Raw genomic sequence first — 19,568 nt, 5'->3', positions numbered from 1 at the left:
AAGAATGAGGGTTTTAATCGTATTACGAAAGTCATAAAATTTACTACAAGAGAAATAGTACTAGAATGACTTTTGAAATATTTTACGCGAAACATTAATGGAATGATCAATTGTAAAACATTAAAGTGTAATATCATTGTGATATGAAACGATCTATTCTCAATGACCCCTATTTATCTAGAATGCAGCACAAATGATCCATTATTTTCATTAAAATAGCCAAAGTTCCATTTAAATTCGATTTAATTTCATATGTAAATCAATTTTACGTCTATTTGAATGAAACGTTTATTTGTGCGCGAAAATATTGTAGGTTTCGTCTATTTTTATTCATTCAAAGTTAAGTTTTTTGAAAATTTATTTCATGTTTAGAAATAAAGAAATATATTTCATTCCCAAAAATTTTCTGATTCGCAGAAATATTTTTAAAAATGTCTTTCTTTGAATCAAGAAATGAAATTCAAGATTCAAATCAAGATTTAATAGTAATTTCAAATTTTTGCTAATTCAGATTTATATTTAGATTCAAATTTATAATTTACTTATTCTTTTATACTTTAAATTTTGAAATTATAAGTATTATTTTCCATAATTTTGTGTGAATAGGAGGATTTTTTTAATTTTAGAAGATGATATTTTTGTTAAAAAAAATTTATCCCAATTTTTTTTACTTTTATAAATTCGAATTTAAAATAATTTAATTATTGCACAGAATTGTATTAAAAGTTTTGATAAAAATGAATTGTTTTGAAGAAATTTATGAAAAACATTTGAAAATACATAATTAAATTCTTTCAAGGAATTTTATTAAAATTCTTTACTGAAATTAATTGAATTCTTCTAAAGAATTTTATCTTTTTGAAAATTATTGAATTCTTTTGAAGAATTTTAATAATTATGCCAATAATTGAATTCTTGCGATGAATTTTATTAAAATTTGCAAAATTAATTGAATTTTATCAAAAGAAGTTTTATTGAATTTTATAAAAAATAATTGAATTCTACCCAAGAGTTTTATAACCTATAAAAATAATTCAATTTTAGAGACGAATTTCATTAAAATTTTTGGAAACTATTGAATTGTTTCAAAGAATTTCATTAAAAATTTTGAAAATAATTAAATTCTGTCGAGAAATTCAATTAAAAATGAATTGAAAATAATTAAATTCTAATAAACAAATTTTATGAATATTTATGGAAATAATTGAATTGTTTCAAGGAATATTATTCATATATTTGAAAATATATTAATAATAATAATTAATTAGTTAATAAGTAAATTTTTAAAAAATTTTGAATCTGAAATCATACAAAAATTAACGTTGATAAATAAAATATTTTAAATTTGCATAATAAGAATAAATTAAATACCGCGTTTCGCGGGCGTATAATAATAATAACGAAATTAATAAATGTTAAATAATATATTTAAATATAACAGAAATTATAAATTTTATAAAAATGACAAAAGTTGAACAGGGAATAGAATTCATGTTATCAGAGGGAAAAAATATGGATATAAAAATTGTTTAATACATAAAAGTGAGAATCATTATTTATTAAACTACTATGTGTGTTAAGAATATTAATGATTAATTTGTTATTCTGCTTTCAGATGAATTTTACCTGTTGATCATCAGGTGTCCAAATTCCGCAAGTTATAATCGCTTTGTCATTTAGCATTGATGACCAGTACCTTTGACCAGCGACGCTTCCCACCAAAACAAACCCGTCCTGAAAAAAAAAATATGAACATATTTTTTTTATCTGGAAAAAATGGAGAAAAGTTTTTAAAGTTTCAAAAACTGTAAGTTGATGTTTTATTTACAGAAATCTGAATTCTATTTTTTAAAACTCTTGAATATTATATAATTTTGTCAATATGTTTTGATATTTTATGGTTTCGATTAATATTTTAATAATATGAAATATGAACAATATTTTATGTATGATATTAATAATATTTAAATATATAAAATTAATAATTCTTAAATAATATTTAAAAATTGTCGAGATTCTTGAATTTACTTTTCTGTAATTTCTGGTCTTTTTTGCTCTTTATACTCAAGTCTGATAACTTGGTTTTTCGTGTATTTAATTAAAAAATTAATTTTTCAAGTGGAATATATGTAAAGATAAAAAAGAAATCATAGCGAAGCATGAAAAACTTTCGAACGCTTGAAAAAACTTTGAAAACGTCAAAGCAAAAAGCTTTTTTTCCAACTTTAAGTAGTAGAAGAGTTTATAATCAGACGTGAATGTGGCACCAGCTCGTAAAACAGAAAGAGCATTTCTCTTTAACTGCTAGACTTTTAAATGTTTCTTTTTCTTCTTGTTCTTCTTCTTTTCTCAGATACTCTTAAAAACTTTCTTTTATTTGTCAGGTTTATTTTATTACTTTGTGGTAAATAAATTCCATGTTATATGTTGTACAGTTTAAATTAATTGCTTTTCTGTTTTCTTTACAGGAAAATCTGTAATTATTCTTTCAATACTATAGTTGTTGAAATGGGATTTTACTTTTAAAAAAATGGAAAAATGCCACGCAACGGAAAAATTAAGGTGAATTGGATTTACTTTGCAAACATTTAGGTATTTATAATTACTTTATTACCTGAACAATTTACATTTATTTTCGTTTACTTAATTTTCTGTTTTTATTTACTTTGAATTGGAAAAAATTTCTTCTCGTGAAATCTAATTTAACACGCTTTTGTGTAACAGACAAGCTTTCTAATTAATTGCGAGGGATAATTTAATTTGAAAAACACTTTTGCAATATAATGTGAAACACAAAAGGAACAAAAAGAAACTTTAGTTTGAATGTTAAATTAAACGAGAGTCAGATAAATTAGAAATAATGAGAAAAATTTCACCACTGAAACAAAATAGTTTTTCAAAATTAATTTTTCTCTTTTTCAAATAAATTATTTATGGATCGTCATAGTGAATAGGGTTAATAAAAAATAATCAACTATTCGAAGTATTTTTCGAATATATGTAAAGAATTTGGTTGATTTGAAAAGAATTCGAGAATGAAAGAATAAAAACAGATAGGACTCTGAATTCTAAAGTGTACCTCGAGTCCACACTTGAAAAATGCAAGAGTACTGGCAATGTGTAATTCGATATTAAGTTTCAGGCACTTGAAAATGTCAATTTCGAGGAGCCTTTTGAGAATCATTCTCTACTGACAATAATGCCGGGGGTTCTTCATTTAATGAACATATCAGATTACTTCAAAAAGTCTCCTTTTTTCCCTCAATTGATAAATTCCAATCAAATTGGAAAATTTTTCCAATTAAAATATTTTATTTTAAAAAAATTGTTAAAGAATATCTAATTTGAATTTGATTCAATAATCAAATTCGAAAAATCTCTTATTTAAGGAGATAGAATTTTGATTTTTATATAAATAACTTCGATAACTGAATTTCAAATGTGACAAATGTCGTATAAGTTTCAATAAATTTTGAAATTGTCGAAGAATGAGAATAAGAAGAAGAAAAAAAGAAGAATAACAAAAACCAAATGGTTCGCGCATATCTAAGTAGTGTCAATTTCAAATGCTGGACAAAGTCCAAATTCCAGAAAGGAAGACAATCAATTTTCTTGCTATTCGGATATCTGAGCAGTTTAAAAGTTTTATTCGTTTCGGAATTCAACTCTTGTTTCGAATACAAGAACCAACAAGTTTCTCTTTCTCATCATCAATTTCATTTAAAACCTAACTTCGTGTTTGTTTTCTAGTTAAATTAAATAATAGTTAGTTACAAAAAAAATTCGATTCGATAAATTTTACAAGGCTGAATTTTTTTTTGTAATTATTTTTGTTAAAGTGGTTTAAAATATTATACAGTAACAAGCTTCGGATAGTATCTAAGACTTCCCAGTAAAAAAAAACTAATTCAAATGAATTGAAACGAATTAACATTTTTGGTAGGCTCCAATTCGTATTTGTCACAAAGCGGGATTCACTCAAGCTCTTTGTATATTCAATTGAATTTAATTCAATATGTACCAATTTGTCCAAACGAATTCGCATTCGAAAGAAATGGCCAAGGAATGCATTAAATTCGTGCTAACGAATTGAAAAAAATTAAAGGCTCAAAACTTGTCCAGTGAATTGGTACGGATAGAAGGTTCGGAAGTTCAATACAGTTTCACGAATTCAGGAAAATTGCAACATAGCTCCAATTCGTATTTGTCACAAAGCGGGATTCACGAAAGCTCTTTGTGAATTCTTTTTAATTCATTTCAATTAGTTTTCGTTTACTGGGTTATTCGATTTTTCGACTATTTTTAAAAAATGCGATTTTTTATGACTTATTTTGATAAAATGCGACTTTTTTTTATTTTCTTTCACATGTGGTAATAAAACACCAATTTTTGGTATAAAGTGCAACTTATTTCGATTATAGTTTTTTGCAACTCTTTAGCTCATAAAATAGACTTTTGTCCTCACGGTAAAAAATAAAATTGTCAAATTACAACATTGGGATTAAGTTAAAATTAATTTTGGATAATTATACTTTGGTGATTAAAGGTGCAAAAATAAATAAATAGCTGAAACTCGATTAAACTAAAAAATTACTTTTATTTTGAGAATTTGTTTCGAGAATTATGCTTGTGCTCTGGACGGAAGCGCAAAAGGTTCTGACTAATCTATGCAATTGAGAAAAGGGACTTGTAGAGGTAAAAATGTGACTCACCCTGTACTACCTACGTACAGAGCCCAAAAAGTTTGCAAGTCTCAACGTGCAACGAGTTGAACAACAAGGTAATAAAAAAAAGGGTCTCAGGTATTTACCTGAAAGCGAAAAAGTGTACAAAACTGTTAAAAGTAAGAAACTTAGAAAAGTTTAGAATATCCCGTCCAGAATACAAAAATCACAAAAAATATTAATTTATTATAAACAACAAACATAAAACCTAATGTGTATACATTAATTTGTATGTGTGTGTGTTGTGTATTTGTTTATGAACTATGTTATATATTTATATGCATATATATATATATATATATATATATATATATATATATATATATATATATATATATTATATATTTATAGAATCAATTTAAATTTAACAAAAAATATTAAATTTCATAAATAAATAAACAAATTGTTTTTAATTTTTATGTATGTGTAAGTGTGGGTATGTGAAAACAGTAGCCACAATACTAAATCTTTACTCAGTTCATTTTAATATTTAAAAACGGCTCAGATTCAAAACCCCTTTTGTCTGATTTGACAATTTTTTTTACAGTGCCACATGTTAGAAAAATCATAAAAGTTTGTAAATTTTATTCAAAGTGGTTGAAAAAATATCCAATTTCTAGAAATGGGAGAAAAATTATGATTTTTGGTGTCTTTTGAAAATACTGAAAACCTTAAACTGTCCTTAGAATTTTTTCAACTTAAAATTTTTTAAAAATTACGAAGAGTTACAATTTACAATTCTTATTAAAAAACTGAATATTTATGTAAATATTAATTAAGCTCTCGAATAACATTAAGAAAATTATTAAATATAATTGATTTAGAGAAGAGTTTTAGTTAATAATTCTAGAAAATAAATGATTATTGGAAGAGTTGTAGTAAAAAATTTCAGATTTATATTTCAAAAGGTCATTTAATTAACTTTTAAAAGGTTTCAAATTTTGATTTTTGAGTAGGTATTATTAATTAAAAGTTCTAAAGAACTTAGTTTTTTGAAAAATTTTAATTAAAAACATTTTTGAATATATATTATTTAAATAAAAAACTGTCGAATTATCGAAATTTTGTAATAATGAATTAAAAACTATTGAATTTTAGACCAATTTAAAGTTTTGAAAACTCTGAAGAACTTAATGTTAGAAAAATTTCAATTTTTTAAGTTTTTTTTTAATATTTGAATTCTCGAATAACTTTATGAAAATAGAATTATTTATTTCGAAGGAGAATTTTAGTTCAAAATTCTAGAAAATAATTGAATGTTAAAACAATTATAGTAAAAAATAATTTAAATAATTAAATTACCAAAGGTTTTCAATTAAAATTTTTGAAAATTTAAATTTTAAGTAATTTTAATTCAAAATTCCAAAGAACTTAATTTTTTGAAGAATTTTAATTCAAATTTTTTCTTTTAAAATAGAATTTTTTAATATTGGTATATTATTTAATTTAAAAACTTTGGAATAATCAAAATTTCGTAATTAGCGAAGAGATTTTAATTAAAAATTCTTGAAAGTAATTGGATTTTAGAGAAGTTATAGTAGCAACTTTTAGAAAAAATTAAATAGGTAGCAGAAGGTTTAAAATTTTCAAGATATTGAAAACCACAATATTGATATGCCTATTTAATAATAATATTTAAATGCTTGTTTGGAAAAATGATTAAATTTTAGAATAAATGTAGCTGAAAATTTTACTAAATAATTGCATTTCAAAATAAGAATTACAGTTCCAGTTTTTAAAACTAATCAAATTTTTGTTACTGAAATAGTTTTTTTTGTTATATGAAATTTTATCTTAATTTTTAAAATTAGGAAGTACAGTGCCGCTCAATAACTTTTGCCCACCCTACAGCGATTGAGAGCTGTACAAAAAGTTTTGTATTTTATTTATTATTAAAGATAAAAAGCTCAAAAAGGTCTCTTTTTGAAGCTCTTTTCCTGAGCTTTAACACTGTATAAAATAAAAATTAAAAAAATTAATTTGTTAATGTTTAAAATATGTTATTGCAACATAAAATTTTTCGTTTTTTTTGTTTTTTTTAAAGTGATACAGTTTGTTAGGAAATGGTCGCATTTTAATCCCACATATATTTTCTGAAAGCTAGTTTTATCACCTTTAAAATGCATTTTTTAAAAATTTTATACGATAATTTTTAAGAAAAATATGATTTTTTGTTTAAAAAAATAGCCATTTTTTTCAATTGTTGATAACTCAAAAACGGTTACTTTAGGAAAAAATTTTTAAGAACATAAATTATTCCTTTTTATATGCAGAATTAGAAAAAAAATATTAAAAATTTTTTTTTCAAAAAAATTTTTTTGACTTTTTTTGAAAAAATTTTTTTTTTTCAATTGTCGATAACTCAAAAACGGTTACTTTAGGAAAAAAATTTTTAAGAACATAAATTGTTCCTTTTTATGTGCAGAATTAGAAAAAAAATATTAAAAATTTTTTTGAAAAAAAATTTTTTTGACTTTTTTTTTGAAAAAATTTTTTTTTTCATTTTTTATATTTTTTAGTTTTAATTGTAGAAACGCGCTTTTTACATTCATTACAACAAGCAAGAAAATTTTTCATCGTATTTATTTAATTTTTTTCAATAATTTTAACTCACCAATCATTTAAATAACTTTTGATATAATACTTATTTATTATATTGTTTGTAAACGGATTAAAGGTTCTTAATTACTTCGACGATTGTCATCATAATGTCAGTCTTGTGACAATTGTCATAAATATCGGAAGTCTTTCTCTATATATTTGAAAATACGTATATTTAATTGTATTTCAGAAGAAAATATTTTTTATACATGCAAAGTAAAAATAAAAATAATTTAATTTTCTATAACAATTTTAAACGTGATTTTTTAAAAAATAAATAACATTATTAACGAACTTCAATTATATAAAATAAAACAAGTGCCTGAAAACAATTGTCAACACTTTCACGTTTCATATAGAAATAAATAAAAAATAAATAAAAAATAAATAAAAAATGAAAAAAAAAAATTTTTTCAAAAAAAGTCAAAAAAATTTTTTTTCAAAAAAATTTTTAATATTTTTTTTCTAATTTTGCACATAAAAAGGAACAATTTATGTTCTTAAAAATTTTTTTCCTAAAGTAACCGGTTTTGAGTTATCGACAATTGAAAAAAACATTTTTTTTCAAAAAAAGTCAAAAAAATTTTTTTGAAAAAAAAATTTTTAATATTTTTTTTCTAATTCTGCATATAAAAAGGAATAATTTATGTTCTTAAAAATTTTTTCCTAAAGTAACCGTTTTTGAGTTATCGACAATTGAAAAAAATGGCTATTTTTTTAAACAAAAAATCATATTTTTCTTAAAAATTATCGTATAAAATTTTTAAAAAATGCATTTTAAAGGTGATAAAACTAGCTTTCAGAAAATATATGTGGGATTAAAATGCGACCATTTCCTAACAAACTGTATCACTTTAAAAAAAACAAAAAAAAAAAACGAAAAATTTTATGTTGCAATAACATTTTTTAAACATTAACAAATTAATTTTTTTAATTTTTATTTTATACAGTGTTAAAGCTCAGGAAAAGAGCTTTAAAAAGAGACCTTTTTGAGCTTTTTATCTTTAATAATAAACAAAATACAAAACTTTTTGTACAGTTCTCAATCGCTGTAGGGTGGGCAAAAGTTATTGAGCGGCACTGTATATTTTTTTTTAATATCAAAAACTTATTTGGAAAAAATTGAATTTTACAAAAATTAGGTTTGAAGTTATTATTAGGATATTGGAAACTGATAAAAATTTCTCTAAGAATCAAAGAAAAGTCAGGAAAATAGAAAATAAAATTTTTATTACAACTCTAAATAAAATAAATCACTTTTTCGATTTTTTTTTGTATTTTTAATCCACTACAGTTTTTTTACGCTTTGATGTCGATCCGAGGCCTATTGGCAGTTAAAATTGTTATTTGGTAATAATAAAAATATGGGCACAAATTGCAAAATAATAATTTTTTAAATTTTGTAAAAAATAAATACATGTGAAGTATAAAAACAGTTTTAATATGAATTGAAAAGGAAACTATTTACCCGATAACAAATAAGTGCCATTCTTCCATCATGCGACCAAGAAAAATGAGTGACAGGTGTGCTTCTGTCATTTATTAATTCAATGCTCCATCTTCCCTCGTATTTGATCCATACAAAAATTACTCCCGAACTGTCGCACGAAGCCAATTTTTGATAGGGTTCATTCCATTTCACCAGTATCACCTGCAACAAATTCAAATAAATCCAATTTATTTCAATATTCTAACGCAACAGAAAAAAAATCGATATTTTATTTCACTCGCTGCGCTGGAATATAAATTTCAATTTTCGAATTTGATTATTTAATCAATACTGCACTGAAAAAAAATTTATATTTACTTGATGCAAATAAATCATATTTAAACCAATAATTTCAATATTTGAAGTAAATACAATTTAATTGACTCAAATAGAAATTATTTGATTGAAGTAAATATTTATTTGTTAATAGACAAGTAATCGTTTATCTGAAACAAATAAATTTTTTTCAGTGTATAAATTCAGTTTTCAATTTTTTGTAAAAATTAAATTATTAAGAGAAACTTAAATGCATTAAAATTTCATTTTGAAAATTTGACTAAATCTCGAATTTGATTAAATCGAAATTCAGTTAAATGGAAATTATGGTAAATTCACTTACATTGAAATTCAATTTAGTGGGTAAATTTGACTAAATCGAAATATGATTAAGGTGGGAGGGAAGAAATGTGGAGAAAAAATCTCTGAATTGAAAATTATAATTTTAAAATGATAAATTGTAATAAATTAACAGTCAGATATTACACGCTGCCTTTAATTTTCCATTCATTCGTTTTCAATGGTACTAGAATTTATCATTAAATCTAAATATGGAAATTAACAAGGAAATCAAATTAAGTGGATTAGTCCAAATTAATTGTAATATCAAAACTATGTTACAATCTGAATGAAGTTATCTTTAATAGTAAATTAAATGTCAAATTATAAAAGAAAACAAAAAGTAATTAATTTACTTGACGAATTCAATTAAGTGGATATACGTTGTGAAATTTATTTTTTGACTGACAATATAATATTTAGTTTCCCGCGGGTATAATTCTCAAGATCAACTTGTTCTCCTAGACGTCAGGTATTAATTAAGCTCCGACAGACAAGATTTCTAAAGAGGTTTTTCAGGATATTCAATTCCAGTTTTCCTCTAAAGAATATGAAAAAATTCTCTCGCAGTACTTTATTTTCCAAGTTCCGGTGCAGACGACAAGGAATGCTTTCAAAAAAAAAAAATTTTTTTTTAAATGCAAACAAACAAAGTTCATCGTGCTTCTTACAAAATATAGTCTATCCCCGAGTATATGGGAGAATATAAATTATAAATCCTTATTTCTTTGTCGATATTATCGCTGCATTTTAACCGTGGAAAAGCGCTCTAAGATAACTTTTCATTCATGTTCAACGAAGGTTCTCTTTTTACAAAAGTATACAACTTTATAATACAAGATGAGGAGAAATTATAATTGTACAAGTTTATATTTAGTTCCTCGCAAATTATATTTTGTTTCCCTCAGTCAGCGTAACTTTTGAGATTTCACTTTGTCACTTTTGTTTATACGTGAATTTATTTTCATCTCAGAAATTCATCAGAAGACCAACATTTTTCTTTTGAATAAAAATTAAATGAGTTGGAATTCTTTTCTAAATTGAATATTGTTCAATATAGTGTAAAATTAAAACTATTTTTCTAATAGTATAATTAAAACCATTTCGAATTTTTTTCTGAATAGAATATTCAATTGTGAATACACAATTAAAACTATTTTTTAGTTTCCAGACTCAACAAAGAAAACCGCAAAAGTCATTTTCACATAAAAATTGATAGTGAAAATAACCCTTATCTTTTTCAGAGTTCAGCCTTTTTCAAAATTCACGATACAATTGCATAATTAAAATTATTTTTTCAATATTTTCTGAAAAAATAATACTTTTGTGAAATTTTTGCACAAATTTTTTCTTTTGGAAATATTAATTTTATTTTCAAGTGTGAATATAATCAGTTAATTTAAAGGAAGAAACATAATTAATATTCTAAAGAACATAGTTTTTTTTATAAATTTTCATTTAAATTTCTTTTCAAAAATTAGTTGGATTTTTTTATTAATATTTAATAAGTTAAAAAAAGAAAAACTTAAAAGTAGAAAAAAAAATTAAAGAAAAGTTAAAAAAATTTAAAAACTTTCGAATAATTAAAATTTTGTGATAGTGAATTAATAATGATTTAATTTTAGACGAATCTTAAGTAAATTTTTTTTTTTTTTTATATAAATAATTAAGTTCTGGAATAACTTTATAAAAAGTAATAAAATAATTAATTTAGAGAAGAATTTTAGTTCAAAATTCTATAAAATAATTAAATATTGAAAGAGTTATATGTAGTAAAAAATATTTTAAACAATTTCAAAAGTGTTTCAAAATAAAATTTTTGAATATTTGAATTTGAGTAAATTTGAAGATAAATTCTAATATTTATAATCTCTTTGAGTAATTTTGATAAAATTCTCTAAAAACTTAATTTTTTGAAAGATATTAGTTAAAATTTATTTTAAATTAATTGATTTTTTAGTTATATATATTATTAAATTGAAAAAACTTTTGAAAAATCGAAATTTTATTATATTGAATCCAAGTAATTGAATTTTAGATGAATATTCTCCTTTTTTCTAAAATACTTGAACTCTTGATGAATTTTCCTAAAACTATTAAAAACAATATTAAAATTAAAAATAATAATTAAAAATAAATTATCTAAATAATTAATTTAAAGAAGAACACTGTGTGACAAAATAAAAAAAGTTGCCAGCACTTTTATAGAGACCTAGTACAAGTCGTAGGTCTAGTAAAACTATGAACAATGATGTGTGAGAAATTCCCCCAACACCCCCAAAATTTAATTTTAGGGGCAAAAAACCGTTTTTTGTGTTTTTATGTAGAGAATTATACGTAACTTCCGTAATTTTCAACCGATTTTCAAAATTGTTCTTTTGTTTGAAAGGGGAAAAGCACACCTTTTCAACCGTGTCTTGCTCGTTTAGTCAAAATAAAAATTGACAAAACCGCGGTTGAAAATATTTGCGATTTAACGATTTTCATTACATTTTTTCAACTTTAACGAGCTTTTTAGAATAATATTCGAATTTACACATTTTTTTCATGATAATTTCTTAAAAGTATACTTAATTCTGCGTAAAATGAGCATTTTTTGAAAAAAATGTAATACAAATTGAAGGAGATACGTGAATTTTAAGATTTTAAAATTTTTTCGCTAAATTTACAAATATTTCAATTTTGTTGTGGAATTTACATCAGGGCACTTTAAATTTTGTATTCACTAAATTTAATTAATTAACTGAAACGGCATGCATGTCAAACTTGTTTTTGATAGATTTAAATAAAGACAGAGTCCGTATTTAGAGGGGGTCCGGTTAAATTTTAACTTTTCTATAATTTATATTGTTTAAGTGTGTCAATGTTTTTCAAACATTATTTAGGATTCAAATCTATTCTATAATCTTCAAATAAAGAATAACAGATAATTATTTGACAATTTATATAAGAATGCCTTAAAATTTCGTAAAATATAAATTTGAACTTCTACCACATTTTTTAATTATTTTTTATTGTCGAACTTTTCATATGCTTTTTTCGCAATACTGAACAATTTTATTAATTTTGATAACATAAAATAGATTTGAATCCTAAATAATGTTTGAAAAACATTGACACACTTAAACAATATAAATTATAGAAAAGTTAAAATTTAACCGGACCCCCTCTAAATACGGATTTTGTCTTTATTTAAATCTATCAAAAACAAGTTTGACATGCATGCCGTTTCAGTTAATTAATTAAATTTAGTGAATACAAAATTTAAAGTGCCCTGATGTAAATTCCACAACAAAATTGAAATATTTGTAAATTTAGCGAAAAAATTTTAAAATCTTAAAATTCACGTATCTCCTTCAATTTGTATTACATTTTTTTCAAAAAATGCTCATTTTACGCAGAATTAAGTATACTTTTAAGAAATTATCATGAAAAAAATGTGTAAATTCGAATATTATTCTAAAAAGCTCGTTAAAGTTGAAAAAATGTAATGAAAATCGTTAAATCGCAAATATTTTCAACCGCGGTTTTGTCAATTTTTATTTTGACTAAACGAGCAATACACGGTTGAAAAGGTGTGCTTTTCCCCTTTCAAACAAAAGAACAATTTTGAAAATCAGTTGAAAATTACGGAAGTTACGTATAATTCTCTACATAAAAACACAAAAAACGGTTTCTTGCCCCTAAAATTAAATTTTGGGGGTGTTTGGGAAATTTCAAACATACTACTTTTTTCAGTTTTTCAACACGAACAAGTTAGGATAGGTCCGATTTAAAGTGCCATTTTACTGTCACACAGTGGAATTTTAGTTGAAAATTCTAGAAAATAATTCAATTTTGGAGATATTACAATAGCAATTTTTAGAAATATTTTAATTTCAGAAGGCCTGACCTCGAAATTTAAAATCCTTTTAAATTTCTAGTAATATTATTATTTATTTTATTATTTTATTTCATTATTATTTTTATTATTCTAGTAATATTTAATAATATCTATTACCTATTTAAATACTTATTTTAAACAATTATTGTTAAATTTTTCAATAAATTTAGTTAAAAATTCTAGAAAATAATTAAATTTTAGAAAAGTTACAGTTGTAATTTTTAGAATTAATTAAATTTTTGTTTTTGAAGTAAATTTTATGTTATACAAAATTTTGCTGTAATTTTTAAAATTTATTGTCTTGTTTGAAGAAGAATGTTAAAAAAATTTAAAAATATTATTTGAAAATAATTGAATATAATATTAGATCTTTTTTTTTTTTTTTGCTCAAATTTGTTCATCTTGAACAATGTTATTTCTAAGTGTGATTAATATAATGGAAAAATGCTTCTAAAGTCAATAATGAAAAAAAATCGGAAAAATGTTTAAAAACATAAAAAAAAATAGTTTGAAATTAATTGAATATAATATTAATTAAAACTATTTGGAATTTTATTTTCTGTGATTGGAATATTGTTCAATTGTGAATAATTAAAACTATTTTTTTTAATTCTATAATTAAAAAAAAGTTTTCTGCAATCTTTGACAAAATTTTTTCTTGTTGAACTATTTTATTTCCAAGTGTGAATATAGTTGGTTAATTTAATGGAAAAAGTGCTTTTAAAGTCAATAATGCAATTTTTTTGTGAAAGGTCACTTTTTTAGGATGTATATCTTTAAATCTTCTTTATCAGCACTTCTAAAAGAGTTCATATCAAAAGAAAGTAGAACGTCAAGTTAATACTGCTTGACTGAATCTGTCACGTCCTATTTCTGTTTTAGATATAGTTACTACTTGCACTTACATGATCAAAGTAACAGGAAATGTGGACTTTTTAACCAAGAAAAAAAGGAATTCTCATTGTCATTTGTTTTTGGTCAAAATAAAAATGGAGACGGAAAGTTGTGTCAAGCAGAATAATTGGTGAGTTTTGAAAATTCCTTTTTTTTTTTAATATTCCTAGCATATTAATTTATTATTTTGAAGAAATACGTAATAATGTGGAAACATATTTCTTAAATTGACAAAATTCCTTTTTTTCTTTTTTTTTTCCTTTTTTTTTAATATTCCTAGCATATTAATTTATTATTTTGAAGAAATACGTAACAATGTGGAAACATATTTCTTAAATTGACAAAAATGAAAGAAAAGTTCTACTTTTTAAAAATAAATTTGACTTGGTTTGTATTTATTTTTACATTATCGACTCTCGAGGAGAAAGAGCAAATAGCGTATATACTCGATTAAGAAGTTGTGAATTATTTATCAGATTTTCAGAATTGCAAAATTTAGGTACGTGTTTTAAAAAAAGAAATTAGAAGCGAATATAGTGAATATTTTAATATCAAACAGTTTTCTTAAACTTCCAATGAATTTACTTTTGAAAGTAAGTTAACGTTTTTGTTTCCAATTTTAAACACGAATTCGTCGCTATAATATTGTGGGAAAATTAAATTTCAAATTTTACCAAGACGGTGAAATATGCAGGAAATTAATGCATTTAAATGACGTAATGTAAATGCAATTTTCTATCTAATCAAGTTTAATTTCTGAAAAAAAATTTTCTCATAAAATTTCATTTCTAAAAATTTATAGTTTGATAAAGTTCAATTTCTAACCTCTTTTTTTCTAAAAAAAATTCAATTTCTACTAATGAATCTAAATTTTGCAAAAAAATTCAATTTTCTTTTCTTTATTTGAATAAAATTATACAGCCAGAGTTTAATTTGAAGTTATAGAAATCGTCTTTTCTCATTCGCATGCATCGAATTTTTTAAAAATTTTCATTTTCTAATCCATTTAAATTTCTACCAATGAATTTAAAAATTCCTGATGAAAAATTCAATCTTCAAATATGGAAATCAGTTTTTGACTTTCGCAAGCAACTTGGAAAAAGTCTTGTAATTTTTTTTTATTATAGTAATCAATCAAAATTATTTTGTCAGAATGAAAAATTTTCAAGCACAGTTTTCACTTTTTTTTATAACAAAGAGAAAAGAATAGGAAGTCGTAGAGAACATTTTTTATATAAATATAAATAAATATTTATATTTTATATAATTTTCAGCGACAAGCAAAATGAAAATAAATGTTAGAAAAATTTTTGCACTGTTAAAGAAATTTATTTTATAAATTAAAAGTTTATATTTATAAATTTCTTTTAGACATAAAAAATTGTTAAAAAATATACTTTAGAAATCAAAACTTATTAGAAATTTGTTTTATTTTTAAATTGATTTTATTAGAAAAGACTTGCTTTAGAAAAGAAGGATTAGAAAACATTTTATAGAAAAATTTATCATCTCCCATTCTCCCATTATAATTATTATGAATCTTTTTTTATACCTAAGACAATTTTTTTTATGATTCACGATTGCCACAGGTTAGTAAAACAGAAAAAAGTAATTTTAATTTAAGTAATTTTATTAAAAATTCTAAAAAGATCTAGGGTTTTTAAGAAATTTTAATTTAACTTTTTAAGAGATATGAAATTGAAACTTTGTGAAATCGAATAGAAAATAATTAAATTTGCTTAAGAATTTCATTAGAGATTTTCAAAGGATTTTAATTTAATAATTATCAGTAAATAATTAAATTTTACACAGTCAATTTTTGTGACAATTGTGAATTTGTTGTTAAAAAACTTGTTTTAATATGTTTCATAAAATCCGTTTTTTAAAATACCTAAATAAATAAAAATTAAAAATTTTTGATAAATAATCTTTATAGTTATAAATTTTCCAAAAATCAATCTTTATGTTTAAAAAGTTTTTAAAAAAATAACCTTTATAGTTATTTTTTCAAAATAATTTTTATATTCATAGAATTTTATTTTTTTGTATAAAAATAATCTAATTAATTTATTTACGTGACTTAGAAGAAAGGAAAGAGAAATTGAATTGCAAATTGAATTGCTTTCTTGTTAATTAAAGTTCACATTTATAATTTTGTGAAAAAGATGATTTAAATTCAGTTCGACATTGAGATGAGGGAAAATTAGATAAGTTTTTCTGGTTTATTTTTTTTTCTTTTGCTCTCATTTAATTAATAAGATTTGGGATAAAGATAAATTGAAGTCAAGACAAGGGAAAGTTTTCGCATGTAAAAGATATAAATGATATAGGATATATATTTTTTTTCTTTTTTGATACTATGATGGAAGAGAGTTTTATTTATTATTTCTCTTATTTTTGACCTTCTTTCTCTCCTTTGAATATCTACTTTCATGAGATATATTGTTTAAGACGAAGAAGCTTTTTTCCAGTGCTTTTTTCCTACTTATATATTCATACGTCATTACGCTATACATGCACTTCCATATAAAAATATTATCGAATGTGTAAACCGCGTGAATGGTCGAGTTTTTAAAATATCTCCTTCAGGTTTTATAATACACCTATTTTATTTCCCATATTATCAAAGAAATTATTATTCGACCTCACGCGAGGCCTTTTATCGACTTCTCGTTATATTCTTGTACTTCCTATCTTAATACATTGTTAATTGATCTCAGGTACATAACTTCTTGTGACCTAGACGTTCATCAAACACGATATTAAGAGTACATTTTTTTTCTCCCGCTATTAATTATTATCAAGGATTCCATATTTTTCTTTTTTCTTTCTTTCACTTCTTTTCACAACAACAAATAATCGAAAAAATTTATATCTAACTACTTTTATTTTTACGATTATAGACTTTTACAGGGTTGTCACAGGTTAGGAATTCAGGGAAAAGTCAGGAAAAGTAGGAATTGGTCAGGGAAATGAGGGAAAAGTCAGGAAATTTTATCGAATGTACTGGAAAAAATCAAATTTTTAAAATTCATAAGAAAATTCTCAATTTTGGTGTCTTATCTGTTTGCCTCATAAACTATGAAATTTCCACGAATTCTAATACAAACCTTCAATTTTTCCTATTTCGTGAAATAATTTCTTTTTAAATAACTCAATTCTTGAAGAACTGTCATAAAATTATTGCTTAGAAATTATTTAATGAATAATTTTACTGAAATATTTCAAAATTACTTGAATTCTAAAAGAGTTGCGTTTACAATTTTTCATAAATAGATGAACTTCAAAAGGTTTTAATTTGAAATTTTAGAAAATTTTAATTCTGGATGAATTTAATTAGAAATTTCAAAGAACTTAGATTTTTGAAAAATTTTAATAATCAAAATTCTGCTGAAATTAGTTAAATTTTTTAATATACAATTTAATAAATTATTAAAAATAATTAATTTATAGAAGAATTTTAGTTAAGAACACTAAAAAAATTGAATTTTGGATATCTTTCAAATTATTGCAGAAATTCAATTATTTTCAAAAGTACTCAAATTTATTCTTCCCAGAAATTCAATTATGTTCAAAATATTTTTAAAAATTCTCGTCAAAATTTCAATTATCTTTGTAAATAATAAAACTCTTTTCCCAAATTCAATTATTTTTAAAAATATTAATAAAATTTTTGACAAAATTTCAATTATTTTAAAAAATTTTCCTCAATTCAATGATTTTCAATATTTACTATTTTAATAATGTTTTCCAAAAGAATTCAATTATTTTTAAAGAAATTTTATTAAAATTCTACGCAAACGTTTAATTATTTTTATAAATAATAACATAATTTCACAAGAATTCTATTATTTACAAATTTTTTATATATTTCTTCACAGTCATTCCATTATTTTTATGATTTTGGAGCAGTTGCAGGAGGAATTAAATTAAATATTATTGAATTTCAAAATGCTTAAAGTTTGAAATTTTTGAAAATCCTAATTCTTATATAAAAATACTAGGTAATAATAATCATTAAATATGATTAAATTTAATCCTTGAAAAACTTTCATAAAATTATTTATAAATAATAATAATTTAACAAAGAGTTTTACTTAAAAAAAATAGAATTTTGGAAGAATTGCTTTCGTAATTTTTATGATACTAGCGCCTCCGACGGCCTTCGGCCATCTCCGTTGCTTCCGTTTTATGTTCATTTTTGTTCAATTTTTAAAAGCTTTAACGTTAATTTTTTCAATTTATGTTTTTTTTTTTAATTAAAAAAATTCTATTTTAGTTAAAACATTTTTTTTTTCATGTATAAAATTTTCTTTTTTTTAATTTAATATTTCTTTTTTCATTTCATGTATAAAATTTTCTATTAATTTAAATATGTTATTTTTATTAGTATTAGTAGTATAAGAATAATTTGAATTTTATTACATTTAATTATCATTATTATTATTATTTATTATAATAATATTATTATTTTTAGTAACAATTTATTATAATAAAAATATCATTTTTAGTAACAACAGCAATAATTTTTACTTCAGATTGTTTAATTGTTAATAATTTTTAGACTTTTATATATGGGTCAAATTTTCTCAAAAAAATCAAAGTTGGTCATGGGTCTTTTAATTTTTGTGAAACTTGGTATGAAGGTAGTGTTTTATGACAAAAGATTTTAGAAAAAAAAGATTTAAAAAAATTTTTAAAATTGTGGATTTTACCGGGCATTAAACATCAAAGCACATTTTTTTTAAAAACGAATAACTTTTATCCATTTAGGAGTAGAGATGATTCTATCACTCAGTCGTATTTTAATAAATAGTGAAAATTAACGATCACTTGTAAAAAATCTTTTTTTAATATTTTGTTTTATAATAAATTATAGTTCTGAAGAGGACAGCTGTGCTGCCGAAACGTAAAAAGAATTGAATTTCTTTTATTTTTATTTTCCTTGACTCGGAGTGATCGTTAATTTTCACTATTTATTTTATTCATTTAGTTAGATTTTGTTTATATTTTAGATAATAATAGTTGATTATCTAACAATTTAAAGTGCAGTATTAAAGAAAAAAAATCTAAAATTTGCCTGGAAAAAAAGTCAAAAAAATTTTTATTTCATTTTTTCGGGCATAAGCACCCCTTCGATTTTTTGTAACTATAATATTTGGACTCGTTATCTTCTCCAGAATTTTTTGCAAAAAAGAAATCCCTGGAGACTTTAAAACTAACCGAAATATCGAATTTTTTGTCTCGAGGTGCACAGATATCGATCTCTCGTAAACACGCCTGAGATGTGCACCAAACGTTCTTAAGCTAATATTTTCGCAGTATTTAGAACTATGAATGAGTACTTAAAACCACCAAGTAA

The 19,568-nt window shown here is 22.7% G+C and overlaps 1 protein-coding gene and 1 long non-coding RNA gene across 4 annotated transcripts in view; one reads left to right on the top strand and one right to left on the bottom strand.

Annotated features, from left to right (window-relative positions):
* Positions 1–19,568, bottom strand: part of LOC122504252 (tubby-related protein 4) — a 183,742-nt gene that overhangs the window by 21,984 nt on the left and 142,190 nt on the right. For all 3 annotated transcript variants that reach the window (XM_043615268.1, XM_043615284.1, XM_043615275.1), the window contains exons 4-5: positions 8,794–8,976; positions 1,627–1,734 (exon numbers count right to left, since the gene is read on the bottom strand). In XM_043615268.1, coding sequence (XP_043471203.1) covers positions 1,627–1,734; positions 8,794–8,976 — 291 coding nt within the window. The remainder of the gene's footprint in view (positions 1–1,626; positions 1,735–8,793; positions 8,977–19,568) is intronic.
* LOC122504389 overlaps positions 2,469–19,568 on the top strand; it is a 29,254-nt gene continuing 12,154 nt past the window's right edge. The window contains exons 1-2 of the long non-coding RNA XR_006301831.1: positions 2,469–2,592; positions 14,195–14,336. This is a non-coding gene — a long non-coding RNA (uncharacterized LOC122504389). The remainder of the gene's footprint in view (positions 2,593–14,194; positions 14,337–19,568) is intronic.

This window comes from Leptopilina heterotoma, unplaced genomic scaffold, assembly GCF_015476425.1.
Source record: "Leptopilina heterotoma isolate Lh14 unplaced genomic scaffold, ASM1547642v1 Lhet_11, whole genome shotgun sequence".
Lineage (NCBI taxonomy): Eukaryota > Metazoa > Arthropoda > Insecta > Hymenoptera > Figitidae > Leptopilina > Leptopilina heterotoma.
This window is presented reverse-complemented; position numbering and strand designations above follow the sequence as displayed.